This window comes from Citrus sinensis, chromosome 6 (genome assembly GCF_022201045.2).
Source record: "Citrus sinensis cultivar Valencia sweet orange chromosome 6, DVS_A1.0, whole genome shotgun sequence".
Lineage (NCBI taxonomy): Eukaryota > Viridiplantae > Streptophyta > Magnoliopsida > Sapindales > Rutaceae > Citrus > Citrus sinensis.
In genome coordinates, this window is record NC_068561.1 from 229,168 (window position 1) to 245,180 (window position 16,013).

General features: G+C 33.1%; 2 protein-coding genes across 3 annotated transcripts; one reads left to right on the forward strand and one right to left on the reverse strand.

Annotated features, from left to right (window-relative positions):
- The first annotated feature begins 1,419 nt into the window (after positions 1–1,419).
- On the forward strand, positions 1,420–12,982 carry LOC102613285 (uncharacterized). Of its 2 annotated transcripts, XM_006480249.4 has the most exons (15): positions 1,421–1,906; positions 1,985–2,119; positions 2,632–2,718; positions 3,492–3,563; positions 5,045–5,246; positions 6,085–6,203; positions 7,200–7,592; positions 7,705–7,839; positions 8,319–8,435; positions 9,020–9,175; positions 9,369–9,608; positions 10,915–11,081; positions 11,166–11,280; positions 11,476–11,556; positions 12,428–12,982. In XM_006480249.4, the coding sequence occupies exons 1-15, from the start codon at positions 1,778–1,780 to the stop codon at positions 12,638–12,640; spliced, it is 2,361 nt and encodes a 786-aa protein (XP_006480312.1). In that variant the 5' UTR covers positions 1,421–1,777; the 3' UTR covers positions 12,641–12,982. The 2 variants fall into 2 exon arrangements, 1 of the variants encoding a protein (XP_006480312.1); XR_008055694.1 differs by lacking the exon at positions 12,428–12,982 and having other exon boundaries at positions 1,420–1,906; positions 11,173–11,280; positions 11,476–11,493.
- Positions 12,983–13,240: 258 nt separating this feature from the next.
- LOC102613756 (uncharacterized) lies at positions 13,241–15,735 on the reverse strand. Its single transcript, XM_006480250.4, has 7 exons — positions 15,504–15,735; positions 15,356–15,416; positions 15,197–15,235; positions 14,036–14,148; positions 13,688–13,919; positions 13,557–13,603; positions 13,241–13,457 (listed from the first exon to the last, which is right to left on the reverse strand). Exons 1-7 carry the CDS (start codon positions 15,609–15,611, stop codon positions 13,305–13,307), a joined length of 753 nt encoding a protein of 250 aa, XP_006480313.1. The 5' UTR covers positions 15,612–15,735; the 3' UTR covers positions 13,241–13,304.
- Between the last annotated feature and the right edge of the window lie 278 nt (positions 15,736–16,013).

Here is a 16,013-nt window from a genome sequence, read left to right on the forward strand (position 1 = left end):
CCCATAATAAATACATAAGAAATATCTACACTACATGAGCCTAGAATCATCCATGGGTCAGGTCATGCTACTTGGAGGCTTGGGCCATGACACTAGTTAGTATTTCAATTAATATTTTAGCATTCTTTCGGATGATATTCATTTAGGAATATGTTATCTTATTATTTATTTTCTTTTGAATGTTTAGAACATTTGTTATTGGATATTATTTTGAAGGTTTTAAAAATAAGAATGATGAAATATAATTTCACTTCAATTTTACCATAGCACTGTCTTAGTGGAAATGGAGTGTTACAATTGTTATTTTATTTGTCTGAAAATTGCTTAATTTTGTGTCGATGATTACAAACGAGAATTCTCTTCAGGGGGTGTTTGATACCCCTCATTACATGGAATTGCATTGCATTAGGAATGTAGCCCCATGTTTGGAGCACTAAACTACTGCATTATGGTGCATTATAATGCACCCTAATGCAGTAATTGAGCTCATTAGCTAACCCAACATTTATTATTTAATATTATAGTTGCCGCACTAGCTTAGTTTTTTTTTCACTTTATAATAATAATAAATGAATATAATTTTTAATTTAATGTTATATTATATAATATTGTATTTTACTTTTTTAAATTATAATTTTAATATAAATTAACAAATTTATTATTTAATAATATTATATTATATTTTAATTTTTATTATATTAAATATATAACTAAATAATGTATTATTTAATTATATTAATTAATATATAAATTGATTAATCTTTAATAAGTTAATATAACTAATAATAAATATTTAAATATGAATAATATTAATTGAAAATTAATAATGTAAATAATTACTGGATTATTTAACACAATTCATTTTCTTAGTGAATGAATTATATCACTTTATTACTCTTTAATTATTTTGTGATGTGTATAAACTTTTATTCTATCATCCTAAGATGATTTTTGAATTAATTTTGAAGATTTTAACTATTTATTTATGTTATTAAATTATTTAGAGATTATTTGAATAAATTATTTATTTCGATCTTTATTTCACAGGTTATTTAGAAAATATTGAAAAATACACCTTCAAAATTTTAAGACTATGAACTTCGGAAAAATTATGACTTTTTTAAATAAATTTAATAAAAATGTTAACATTTTAAAATTTAAGACCTTTATATTTATTATTTTTAAGTAATAATAAATATTATTTTCTAACTATATAAATTAATTAATTACAAAAAAATTAATATAGTACAATGCAGCTTTAAATATAATATAATTAAAAATTAATACAGTACTGTATAATACTAAATATTATATAAAATTATTATAATATAATATTAATATAATATAATATAATTGTATTAAGATAATACAATATAATAAAATACTATATAATGTGCTAAACACACCGGCAAGTTATTGTAGTGGGAATTTGTTTGATCGTATTGCAATTGTTTGATGAAATGTCTCATTGAATTATAATTTTTTGTTTCTTAATTTGAAACCTTTTTTATTTGTTCAAGATAAAGGCTCGTTACATTGCTTATGTAAATATAAAACGGAAATTATGTTTTATGGTGCTCACAGCATTTTACAAAAACCAGAATTAGAGTTGCACGGGGGTATAAAATTACTGTACAACTCTGATTCTTAGTTCAAATCCAGAATTTACAAAATCCAGACGTCAGTTCCTGAGGGGGAGCCTGACTCTATATGGTCTCAATTATTTCTAAAATCACAGTTGTTCCTTTGCGTTCCTGAGGGGGAGCCATTTTGTGCAATGGAGAAGCTGAAATCACTGGTTCCAAACAATCTTAAGCAAATGGTGGCACATAGCACTCCTGATGATCTTCCTTTAACATCTTCCTCTCTACTCGACTTCTTCCTCAACTTGCAGCAGTTTCACCAAGTAATGTCACTTTTCTTTTTCTTTTTCTTTTTATTTTCATGTTGGACAAATCTTTATTTATGTTTTATTTATTCTTAGATTGTTAGAGACTTGGCGGGTCAAGAGAGTGGTCTCTGTGCCAAGAACATTGACTCTGCTTTGGAACTGAAGCAAAAGGGAAATCAATATTATTTGAGCGGAGATTACAGTCATGCATTGAGCTGCTATACAAAGGTCTAAATCATGATTCTTTCTTTACCCCTAATCAGTTTTCCTTTCTAACTTGTTACCTGTGCAGATACTACGAAAATGAATTTACCTCATGCTTAATTCAGTCATAAATGTGAATGAATGAATGTGGGGTTTTTTTTTTTTTTTTTGAAACCTTAGTAAATTTCATTTTAAGTGAGTGGAAATAGCTTAGGCTGCAGGGATCAACAAGAATATTTGAATTTAAAGAGGAGCTAATTACAAATCTGTTTTGAACAAAGAATAAGTGATTGAGAATGACCTAAGAAATTGAGCTGGGAAAATGAGGGATGGCTTTGTCGATTTTGTAACATTATACTTGCAATAATGGAGTATAGAACTCACATTGATCATCCACTTGGTTTTCATATCCAAGATTGCTTATATTCCAAAGTAAAAAGCAGAAATCATGTATTTAGCTCTCTGGGGATGTACAGTTACATATCAGTTGATCCTTTTATTTATTCTTTTTTCTGTTCTGATAATTTGTGGAACAGGCTCTGCGTGTTGCTCCAATGGATGCCAATGACAAGGACAGGAATTTGGTTGCAACATTGTATGTGAATAGGGCTTCAGTATTGCAAGTGAGTCCGGTTTCTCTCACCATCTCAGTATGTAGGTCAGTGTGTGGCTTGCATAAAATTGAATTACCTCATAATTCAGTTGAAATAAAAAACCATGAAAGTTTATAGGACTGCCATCTGGTCCCCTTGTGTATCTGTTATCAAAGTATGTTATTAATGGTCGCACTCTTTAGCTTCACTGAACTTTAATTATTATGTGCAACGGCTGAGAGATTTGGACTGGTGCATCAGAGATTGATGCATCTAGGATTACTGTTGTTGAGCCCTGTGTAATGCCCATACTGATGGTGCAAGAATAATATCTTTTACCACATTAACTTATATCTTCATCGTTTTAAAAGAGCCAAGTTTAACTACTTTCCACTTGGCTTGTTTATAGTTTAGACTGAAATCAATTTTGAACCTGTTGAATAATGTAAATCATCTGAATGAACCAAAGCAGGCTTTTATTTACTATTTGAGCTGACTTATGCCATATATGGTAGGCTATTTATTTTTCTTGGTTATTGATCCTACTACTTGTTCAAGTGAATCTATAGTAGACTGGTTTACGAACTTATCATAGCAAGAAGTTAGGGCAAGTAGACATTGTTATAAAAAAAAATAATAATAATGACAAACAATAAATAGTGAGAGGTGTACGCATTATTTACAAAGATATAAAATATATATCATTGGGAGAATGTTCACTTTTCAATCTTTATATTGATTTAAATCTTCTATCTTCCTAAGCTCATTTATTGATTTATTACAGTGTTGAAAACCTTTTTTAGAAACGGGATCATCTAGTGGAGTGCCTACAAGATTGCAATCGAGCTGTTCAAATTTGTCCAAGCTATGCAAAGGTATTATACTTTTCGGATTTATTACATAATTCTGATAGTGTATGTTTTTAAAATAACTCAGATTGATCGAACATAAAATTTTAATATGTCCCTAATGGGATATCCCAGTAGTTGTTTAGACCATTTGCCGTAGAAGGAATATCAATCCTTCTCTTACCAACCTTGGAGGGGAAATTATTTATACTTTCTGTTCGTATTATGGTTGGACTGGGAACCTGAAAAAATACATATCAGATTTTACTATGACTAATTATGTTGCAGTGCACTTCATCAGTTGGCTTGAGTTCTTGAGTTGAAAATGTCTAACATGGTATCAAAGGCAAATCTAGTTTTGTACACCAATAAGAAATGTAATCTATCTTTTATATCTTTTATTCATCTTTCTGATGTCTAATCTCTTAAATATAAGCTCAAAATGAGAAGTCACATGTGTTAATTTTGTCACTAGCATCATTGTGAACGTGATAATTGCATAATTTTCAAGGAAATTTTGTGGTGTTAATATCAATGTTTTGGTTTGAAAATATTATCCACCTACACCGTGATTGTGTGTACATCAAGTTCAGGAACTTATTTTGAAAATTGATTAAAAGCCTACAATATGTAATTTTTGTCCCTTTTTTAAATGATATTGTCTCTTTTCTGTTACTTTGTACTAAATAATGTACACTTTTAAACCAGATGTATGAACCTAATACTAAGGAGACATAATGTAGGGAGATGAAATATTTTCCCTTTCTTTATCGTCTAAGAAAAATTAGATTTATTAGCTTCAGATCTGGCTTGTGATACATATTACAGATATGCTATGTATATTGGAAGGATCCAATCTTTGGTGAAGGTGGAGGTTCACTATGATACTAGCTTCCACAGATCACAGCTTCCAGATTTTGGTTTTCTATGTTGAAGGAGGGCAAAGACAAAATTATCAATCAAGGTTTCTTAAATTAAATAATATAATGTAATGTAAGTATGATGTAATGAAGTATCTATATGCTATTCTGAATACGTGGAGATACATTGAGTCTGAACATATTCACATTTCAGTCCAATCCTTGATACTGGAATTAAATTAAACTCTCAAGAAATTGAGTTTGGCTCTGAAAGGTTGGACCTCTATGATTACTACTTTGACTTTCCTTTTTGGTACTTTGGCCCTTTTTCTTTTATCTTCTGTTAGCAAAACAGGAAATAGTGTTCCTTGTGGAAAACGTAAGCTTGTGTTTAACATGTGCTTCCCACTTTATTTTGCGTTCACATGTATTTCATTTGTAGTCGCATCTCCATGCGTCCACTCATAATCCAAAAGAACTTTCAGGGGAAATTTGTTCAGATTTGGTATTATTATGTATGCTTATCATACATAAGGATATAAAATGTTACAATCTCTATTCTAACGCCCTTTTGGATTATATGATGGCATACTCTTATTCATATGACAGCTTCTGTCTATCACCAAAAATGACATTTTCCTCTCACAGGCATGGTACAGGAGAGGTAAGGTGAATGTTTCTTTGGAAAATCATGACGATGCAGTTCATGACTTAACTATTGCTAAAAATAGAGAGTCTTCATTGGCTGGAAAGAAGCAGATAGAAAGTGAACTGAAGATAATTTTGGACCAGTCTAATAGAACAAGCAATAAAGTGGTTCAGCACACCAAGAACAATCTCAGAGTTTCAGGTAAGTGGCTTTTACCATTGGGCAGTTTTAGTGTATGTTTTGACTTTATCATTATCATTAATTTATATTGCACCTAGTCTTATGTAAATCGTTAAACATATATTAACCATTTTGCTTCTGTATCTGGGAGAAACTATATTTGATTCCTAAAATTGTGAATTTGATGACACTGTCTGCCCTTTATTTCCCTATAAATCACATCATAGCAAGCACACACCAGTGTAATGTCAATTCTATGTTTATTAACTATTTTTGGCTCTTTATTCATATTTTCTTTTTGCACTTTGGTTACATTTACAATCTTATTTTTATTTCAATTTTATGATCAGCCAAGCTTTCTTCTCAAAATCAATTTTTCCCCTAAGGTGTGGTAATGCATTTGGCAAGCCTTCAAGAAATGAGAGCTATAAATTTTGTATATTTGTTCTTCACCTACCTAAATTTTTTCCGTCTTGTCTTGTGTATAATTACGTAACTTCGTCATCATGACAGCACCATGACTAGTAAAACAGTCCATCATCTCTACTGATAAGTCATAGGTATGCCTAGTGAAGTTCATTTCTGTCCAAATTGTACTTATCGAGATCTTTTGTTCATCAATAGCAAAGCTAGGAAAGAAAGAACCTTTTTTCTTCCTTCAACCCCATCAGATTATGAAGATGTGAATGCACCTTTCTATAAGAATGCTTTGGGTTTCAAGGAACTTCAGTGTAACATTTGCATGCTCTGATTCCTTGGTTAATTTTATTGTATTTTGTTATTCCTAATATATCAACTTGTAATGAATGGTGTTCTTATTTTGATTGCATGACTAACATGGTACCTGCATTTGTTACAGATGAGTCAGTCCAAGTCCAACTACAGTGTGTTACTACTCCTGATAAAGGAAGGGGCATAACTTCACAGTATGACATTCCTGAAGGTTCCTTGGTGCACAGTGAAGAACCATATGCTGTGGTATTAACTTTAGTACATTTTGTCTCTCCTATAATGCTTACTTTAGTTGAATTCTGATCTATATGCTTAATGGAAGCCCAATTGTCTCTTGGAATAAGCATAGTGTGATGTCCAACTAAAGCTATCATCTTATTCAAGCACGGTAAATGACAGATGTACTAAAGTTATGACAAAAACAAAAGTTTTCACAGTCAAGAAGATGGAAGATGACTTCAAAAGAACTTTCTACAGTAGATAATATAAAACACATGCTAATTTTCTCACACAATCTAATTTACATTCAACTGATTCAAGCACTGTGAATCCATGTGCTAATGTACTCACACAACTTAATTGTTTCGTTTCTTTTCCCCATTGACATTGGAGAAGTACTTGATGTTTCCATGAGAGTCAAAAACATGTCTTTTGATCCTCGTCTAAACCACAACAATTATTCCCTATTCAGTGTCCAACAGTATATTATAAGGCTAGATCAAGAGTACTTATAGTTTACATAATTTTATTACATGATTTTTTTCACAATTGGATTAGTATACTGTAAACTATTAATATTGTGTCTCACATGTGCATTGATTATGGAGCATTAATTACGCACATCAGATTCGATCTCAACCATTAAAAGTGCAATAATCCAATGGTAATATAGTACCACTGTGCATGTAATGGAGGAAAATAATAATAACATTAACGAAAGGAGATGGAGATTGAAAACTTGGAGGGTTTTCAATAGGTTGGATTGTGTCCTTGCAAGTATGGGCTCTCCATATAGAGGACCATGAAGTAGATCTTTTGTCATCTTTCAAGTCTTGTTTTTCACTGGAATAGAGTGGGTGCCTTGTCATGTGGATATTGTTGTTGAACCATTGTCCTAATTTGGCCCTTTCTGTGCCCTTTCTGGGTTTTATTGATTGGACCCTTCACATGTGTTGTGTAAGGTCTTAACCTTTGTTTCTGCTGAATAGAAATATAATCTTTAATTGGCACCATAATCTGCAGACTATCTCGAAGCACTGTCGGGAAACTCATTGCCATTACTGCTTAAATGAACTACCAGCAGATGCAATCCCTTGTACATCATGTTCAATACCATTGTATTGCTCCCGTCGTTGCCGAGGACAAGCAGGAGGACAAGTGTTCAAGAACTGTCCAATGGAACGTAACATTAATGATAGCGTCTTTGACAATCTTGAAGAGTATATTTCACAGATTACGTTAGACAATGATTTTTATCCGGAAGATGAGCACATTTTCGAACATAAACATGAATGTAAAGGTGTGCACTGGCCTGTAATATTGCCTTCTGATGTAGTTTTGGCTGGACGTGTCCTGGTCAAATCTGTACAGAAAAATGGAGTTTCTATGGATGTCCCTAACCTCTTAGGAAAATTGGTACATCTCTTGACTGAAATTTGTGCATTATATTGAGTTGCAGTCTAGTTCAGTGAAACTATCTTTTTATCTATTTTAGTTGTCTGCCTACGGTCTTTATATTTTCTTGTAGGAACTTTCGCACAACTACTCGCAGGTTTCTTCAGAAAGCAAATTAGAATCACATATATATGCGATAGTATTGTTATATTGTCTCCAACACTCTTATGGCTTTGAACTTCCAATAAATGGAGCCTCGGTATCCCAGGTTGGTTCTTTCTCTCTTCTCTCTAAATAGTCTTTAATAGTAATTCAGTTGAAGTTGTTTGGTCAAAGAAAGGGACAGAAAGAAGATTCCTTTATTCTTTTTGAAAACTAAGAATAAAGTTATCTCCTCTCTCACTACTATCCACTTTGATTGATTTTATTCGTTGGTTACTGAACTGAGCATGTATTATTCATGTCTTTAATATTGTTTCTGTGCTCTTGGTGTGCAATATATCCATTATTTCTGTGTGTGTTTGTTATATGTAGTATTCTTCATGAATTGAGGGTCAATCTGCATTCCCTAGTAGTTCTGTTTAAATTTTTACATGTCTTGCTTTCAAATATGTTTACATTCTTGATTTATTTAATAAAATTGTTGATATATTTTGCTCGTAATCTTCAGATTCCAAATTCATCAATTTCTTCCTTGGATGAATTTTAATCCTTAGCATGTTTTGTGCCATTTTCATGTTGTTACAGGTTGTCATACTTATATCTCAAATAAGGGTGAATTCTTTGGCAATTGTCCGCATGGATTCCAATAATTATGGACAATCGGATCATGTATCAAGTGGAAGCACTTGTACTGTGGAACAGGTTTGTGTTAATTCTTAAACCTCTATCCATCCTCATTCCTTCTCCCAACACTTGTATTGCTTTTTTCTCCATTTTCTGACAACTATTTAGAAATGCCAATCGGAGGTATAATCCTTATGTACATTGCAAACATGGGAGCACTAAATATAAAAACATAAACATTCATTCCTACAGCCACATTGATGAACTCCACAAATCAAACATGAAAATTAAGTGGAAAAAACAAGAAAACAAACTCTGTGACAACCTAAGTTTATTCCTGTAGATCCAACTGCGATTCTTCATCTAAGGCTAAATGCCTTTTCCCTTCAGAGGCTGTGAAACACATTTTCAAGCCAAAATCAGATATCCAAGCCTTACACTGTCTGTTCCTAGTATGTCTTAACAGAATCATATAGGTATACTGGACGGTATTGTTCTGAGTTGTCATTGAAAATTCCCTAGTATGATAATCAACAATCTTTTACTGTAGTAAGACTTGTCTCATAAAACCATGTAATTGTGATTGCTGACAATCAACTTCAATCAATACATGATGTTCATCCTCAAACTATATTATCTAATGATATTTGTTACTTGTACAGGTCAGAGTAGGTCTGGCTATTTATACAGCTGGCAGTTTGTTCAACCATTCTTGCCTGCCAAACATTCATGCATATTTTCTTTCTCGCACACTCATGATACGAACAACAGAGTTTGTGCCCTCAGGTTATCCCCTGGAGTTGTCCTATGGCCCTCAGGTATTTATAGTTTCGACCTCTTAGATTATCAAATTCAGTCCATCACTGTATGACTGTGATGTTTCCTGTGTGCTCTTGACTTATTGCATTAAAGCAGATATATTGAAGTTGGTAAACTTGTTTCCCTTTTTAAATTTCAGATCACCAAATGGTGCGAACAATAAAATGATGTCTAGTTCACTTTATTTTACAGGTTGGGCAGTGGGACTGTAAAGACCGCCTTAAGTTTTTGGAGGATGAGTACTCTTTCCGTTGTCAGTGCAGTGGTTGTTCAGAATTGAATACATCTGATCTGGTTATAAATGCTTTCTGTTGTGTCGATCCAAATTGTCCTGGTGTGGTTTTGGATAACTCCATCCTGAATTGTGAAAAGCAGAAACGTAAGCACTTACCTGCAGTTCCTCAATGTAGTAGCTCAGTACCTCACTTGCAGGTACTTCAATTGCTCTGTCATTTAAGTTTAGCAGGTCCTTGATGCTTTTATTAGATTTTAATTGAACATATTCTCTCAATAACTAAAAGCCCCGGATATTTCTTGAGCATTTAAGAGTGCATTTGGTATTTTTTATGAAATTCCAAGATTTGAGTATGCGTCTGGTATTATTCTTCCTACTCTGTATTTTAAACACAAAAGCTGTAATACACATTCGGTAGATGTAATTGAAAATAATAAAAACGGTGAATATGTATTAGGTAGTGCTATTTTAAAAAACAGTTGTTATGCAAGTTATATTTGTGGTTTAAAAAGAAAGTTATTTAAAGACTATTTTAACATATGGAAGACTTTTACTTCTACAAGGAAACATTTAGTTTTCAAATTTTGCCTTAGAAATTATGAATTTATCTTCTATGGACCAAACTTGAATTCTTGTACTCTACCACCAACAGCGGGCCCCTGATTGTATTCAAGACATTCCCTAAAGACATGGGCTATTTGATCGTTATTTCTTCAAGTCCTTTTAATAGGTTGGTTAAATCTATATTCTTAGTGCAGTAGTGCATTCAGCTAAGGCCTTCTCCACTCTACCTATTTTTTGACCAAAGAAGAATCCCATTTGTCACACACCACCTAAAATTCCAAGCCAAAGTGGAATCTGGACCCAAAAATTTGTTTTGATTTATATTTAATTTTCCTTCACCAATTGATCCGCCATGATTAACTCTCTGTTATCAGATAAAGCATTGGAGAGCTAGACTAACACTTCCTATTCCATATTTCTCTCAAGACCCACACTCATTAGGAAATTTTCTTGGATAGAATATGGATGAAGAAATACACTGCAAGAAGCCAAGAAATTAACAATATTGGTCTTCTTCCACATTAGTTCTCTTTCGGAGTCAGGGAGAAAGGCAGACTCTTTTGTAGAAGGGGAGCCCCAAAAAAAAAAATTCTAAGAATTAAAAAAAACCAAAAAAAGAGGGGGAGAAAAGTTATGGTAGAGATTGTGTATTTGTGTTTAATTTGGTTGGAAAGGAAACCAGGTAGGTTGCGGAGAAGTACACAGATTCGCGTCGCATGTTTTAATTTGTTTCAAGGAATATTTTATAATTTGTTTTGCAAAATGCAGAGAACGCCTAAAAGTTGTTTCCTATATCTGTGCCACTTGTGTTTTGCATTTTCTGAATCTCTTTTTATAATATAGTCACCAAGCATGTACTTCACCCAGATTTTGGAAACAAAAATGAAAGTGGGCTCCATAAAAGAGTACGGAACAGGCCCTAATTTTATGATCTTTCAGGTTGGCAAGCTTAGTAGTGATTACATTGGTTTAGTGGCTTACCTTTTACTTGAGGAAAACAATAGAACCTCTCGTTATGGTCCTGGATACTGTTTGAAATGTGGTTCTGATCGTGATCTGGAATCTTCATATGCAACTGTGGATGAAGCTTGGATTTATATCAGAAGGTATAATTTACTATTTTTTTATCTGCACTACGTTGGTTTCATTCTTCTTACCGTTTTCACAGAAGAATATTCAATTCTTGATAGGTTGCAGGATGCAATAATTTCAAAAGAAATCTCAAGAGCTGTACTTTTAGATGCTTCAAGATTTCTTGGTCTGCTGAGATCAATATTGCATGCTTACAACAAGAGAATAGCCGAAGTGAGTTCTAAAGTCCCTAGTTTAATACATGTTTCGTTATTTACTTATTTGCAGTTGCTTTTATCTGCAGTGTCACTATATGAATTGAGTGACTATACTATAGCTCCATTCATCTGGTCAACAGAGAAGTACTTAAATGATTATGATTTTAATAAGAACAACAGGTAAATAACAGTGTGCATGACTTCTTTGCAGGCAGAGGACAATCTTGCGCAGGCATCTTGTTTGGTTGGAGACTTAATTTCTGCAAGGGACCATTGTAAAGCGTCAATTGAGGTAAACTTTTTGTTAGGACAGTGTTATAACAGGCTACAAATCTTGTTACAAGATTTTATGGTAGATAGTCACCTAGTTATTGTGTGAGGATGAATTAGGAATATTCAATTATATGTTGCTTGGTACGGAAATGTGCAATTCTTTTGAGCTTTTTTTTTCTCTTTTTTTCTTTTTTCCCTTTACATAATGTGAAGTTTTTTATGCTGCAAGGTTGTTGAGAGAGAGAGAGCGAGAGAAATGAAATGTGTTAAATTATTTATTTATTTTTTAATTGTTTTGATCTGTTTGTTCTTCTAAAGTTTGATTTATTCATAAAAGAACATGTGTAAAACAAGGACAGTAGGAAGAAGAAATATGTGGGGAGTTAAAAAATATATATATATATATATTGTAACTCCGGACGATTGTACAAGAGGATTAGGAGGATATCATATGTGTCCATTATGAACAAAAGAATTCAGAATTATGTTTAAATTCAGCATGATCTTGATTATAGGGATCTATGGTCAGAGATAAGAACTGATTAAGTTTTGGTGTCTCTTGCTTATTGCTTGGTTTTATTAGGTTTCCCTTTGATTTTTGAGCCTATGGTAAATTTGATCATTTTTGGAAACTGTTGCAATTCTAGTGAAATGCCATGAGTCCTAAATCAATGTTTAGTTGTTTCATTATACAAAGTGTTTATTTTTATGGCCAAAGTTTTAAATATCTCTATTTCCTATTTAGGAATCCTCATTTATCTATTTAAAACATAAAGAGAATAACAGAGAATTTCACTTCTCTAAAGTTTCATTTAGAAGGTGTAGTTTCCTTGTTCTTCCAGGTTATGAGATTGGATTACAAACTTGCGTGTTTTATTATGCATTGGCAGATACTTGAAAAGCTTTATGGTCATAATCATATTGTCATTGGATATGAACTGGTGAAGCTTTCATCCATTCAGCTGTCCTTGGATGACCACAATGCTGTAGACACCATAAGTCGTCTGGCTGCAATATTTTTACACTACTTTGGATCACATGCAGAAACGATGTTCCCACATCTGCTATTCCTTCAGAGAGAGGCTCTTAAACTGCCCCAATAAGGATTCCTTCCTTTTTCCTAGTGAACAGTTTGTGGATCAGGTCCATCCTTCTAAAACCATGATTCAGTGTTTCTTCCTTGTTTCCTCTGACATTTTTGACTGTGGTCATGTTCGTTATGTGCTCTTTTTCTTATTGTAGCTTTTGCATAGTGTATACTTTGCATGTTATTTTGAGAAGAGAAGATGTAGATTTTAGGAGTACCTGTTCAAGCAATTTTCTTTTTTTAAATTTTAAACGTTGCGAGTTATGACTGATATTCTTCTTTCTAACTGTGTTGGATGATTATACCCTTCCTCCAGTTTGTTCAAATATTAGCCGCGCCATGTGACTTGAACCATTCAGCTATTGTATACATATGAGATATGAAACTGTATGTGTAATGAAATTGTTGATCTTGCACAAGAACTCAAGAAGATTATTAAACTTGCTAGTTTTTATGAACAACTTGCTACAGGTCGAGAACCGCATCCCTTTGCCAACTTTATGGGCAGGGATTCAGGTTCCCCACATAATCAACGATGCGCTGATTATAAATGGTTGGTCCCAGCAAACCATTATAAATTTGATAAGATGATTGCTTATAAATGGAGAAATCTTGGTGAATTTTAAACTTGCATTTCTATTGAACCCAGAACAAACAGAGTACATTGATAAAATTCAATTCTAAATCTTGAACAAGTGTTTGTGAACCTTCAACACCAGTCGACACGTCAATGAGATTCTGGTCGAAGTTCTGTGAATAACTTTGGGATCTCCTCTATTAATTACTTCAACAGCTTTCTCTGAGCTTGCCAATGCCTCAACCTCATTTTTAACCTGAAAAAAGGAATGTTGAGTACACAAGGCAAAATGGGCACGCCAATTCTTTCAAAAACGAGTCAAATGATGTAACTATAATAATGATGCCATTCTTACCCTGTCGTATTGATGAACTTCACTATCCTTTATACCGTGCAGGTAGTCTGTTAATCATATGCATGGTCATGTCAATTAATTGTGATTATAAACCAATTACACCACAAGTACATCAATGTATAAACACTTTCCAGAGTATGCATCGTCCTTGAAGATTAACAAACTGCGAGGCATTAATAGGATAGAAAAGGGATGGTGGCTATCCTTCCATTCGTTTTTTTCAGTCACAAATGCATCACCATTATAACTTTCAGGTACGATGTTGTTCTTCAATTTTGGATGGGGAGTGAAATCCATAACAACAGGTGATCCAAGAGATAAGATTGCTACAACAGGAAAATATGCAGGCCCATCCTGATGTGGCTGCAAAAACAATAATGTGATCAGAACCGATAATGTAATATTACACTAACCATTGTCAATAATAGACTTCAAAAGCTTTACAAAAAGAGACAGATATAAGAGGGCTCAGTGCAAACCATTATGCCTTGGTTAGGTTGGTATTCATTGATGAGAATGTGATTAATTGCTGAAGGGAACAGCCCTGATTTTTCATAGATTCTTCGCGTAATCATTGTAAGCCAAGGAGGTACTACAAGAGAGACAGACAGTTATTTTTGCATCCCGTATCAACAGGCAAATCATGAGTTTTCACAGTAATATGTTGCCACAAAAACCATATGTTTAAATGGTGAACAAAGGCATGTGTTCATTATGACTTGGTTAAAATACAACATAACAAATTAACAATACGAGGTTTACACAATCTGAGATGAACGAAGGCATGTAATTCATATCACATGCCAAGACATCCAGTTACCACTACTTGCTTTGACAGAAGGCAGTAATTATCACTTAGTTTACAGGAACATTAGCACATAGTTTTGTTGTCATCAGCTAGGAAACAGCTTATATTATGCAAATAATTTTACTAGTAGCTGCATGAGGTGAATGGAAGGGGCCTTAGGTGAAATTTGAGGTTTACACGTTCTGGATTACAACAAGAAGGTTTAATATGTCATTAAAAGATAAAGATGAACAAAACCTTGAATGATAGTGAGTGCAACATTTTAAAATTGTACTAGTGAAGCAAAATAACCATATGTTTGAACCTAATGACTTGGTTAAATACAACATAACAATAATCTGTAAGTTATCTGTAATCAAATATCACATGCCTAAGGCATAATGCAATGATAGCTGTTTAATCAATAAGCAATAATTCATAGCATCTTAAGATTAATAACACTGATATTTAGAATATCCTAACCACACCTTAGCATAACTCTTTTGCCATCTGCTCAAAACCACTTATATGGGCAAATAACTCTAGTGGTAACGGTACGGGGCTGTTTAGAAAAGAGAGTTAGATCATATTTGAGGTTTATGTTAGATCATATTTGAGGTTTATGTACTACACTACCGCACAGAGTTAAGAGTTAGAGCAGATTAAAAAATTATTGTGTATGCCAAAAAAGAGCAAGATGAACAAAAATCTTGGATGAATATGAGTGTCAAAAATTTTAAATCATACAAATGAAGCATAAAACACATAAACTATCAAATTAATACAACATTCACATAGTGCTGACATGATCAATCAAACAAGTTCATCTAAAACTTGGGATACAAATACTTACAATCTTGCGGCAGAAGACCCTTTTCATGGACAACACCACCTGTCGTTAACCAAGATACAAGGAACAAAAACACAAAAATCATACATATCAGCGATTTGAAACAAAGGGTTTCTCATAGATCATCTATTATACCAATTTGAAGTATAAAACATAACATACCCCAATTTTGTAATCTCCTATTTTTCAAAGACTTCCACTTTGACAGAGGAGCTCCATATATCTATGAACGAGAAGCAGTTATATTATCAAGAACACAAAGACGGCATAAAGAAAATGAAAAGTTAAGAAGAGGGGACAGCATAGCTACATTATTTAGGAGCTGTGTTTCTTCAATGTTTGTGATGAAATCAGGAACATACATCAGAGTTGGTAGATTCCCAACTGTGAACTGATTGAAATTCTCTGTTACTTCCATCTGCTCTCCAAATTCTTTCACAAATATTCAAAGCTAAATCATAGTACAAATAAATAAAAACCGAGCAGATCCGCCACTGCTATGGTTCCTCCTGTTTCTCTGGCTCTCTGCTGCAAAAGAGTTGAGCTATTAGCACCCCTTCAATTTCCTCTTAAAACCCATCATTGGCTGTTTACAACTTTACCCTTCATTAAAATTACACTTAAAGGCATAAATAGGAGTTCATGACAAACTCTTATTTTTTACGAATTTCATCATCTTCTTTTAAAATTAATAGTTTTATCTCAAAATTTTATGGCTGCTATATTTTTTTATTTTTTATTTTTACATATCCAAGATTTACGATCAACATCCATTTTCCTTTGCTTCTCAATAGTTGATGAGAATTTACGGAAAATTTAC

Coding starts and splice junctions, on each gene's coding strand:
- LOC102613285 (XM_006480249.4), top strand. CDS start 1,778: ATGGAGAAGCTGAAATCACTGGTTCCAAACAATCTTAAGCAAATGGTG. Junction 3,564..5,044: donor TTTGTCCAAGCTATGCAAAG/GTATTATACTTT, acceptor TTCCTCTCACAG/GCATGGTACAGGAGAGGTAA. Junction 9,176..9,368: donor AGTTGTCCTATGGCCCTCAG/GTATTTATAGTT, acceptor TTTATTTTACAG/GTTGGGCAGTGGGACTGTAA.
- LOC102613756 (XM_006480250.4), bottom strand. CDS start 15,611: ATGGAAGTAACAGAGAATTTCAATCAGTTCACAGTTGGGAATCTACCA. Junction 15,417..15,503: donor AAACACAGCTCCTAAATAAT/GTAGCTATGCTG, acceptor TCTCGTTCATAG/ATATATGGAGCTCCTCTGTC. Junction 13,604..13,687: donor CAAGGACGATGCATACTCTG/GAAAGTGTTTAT, acceptor TATGATTAACAG/ACTACCTGCACGGTATAAAG.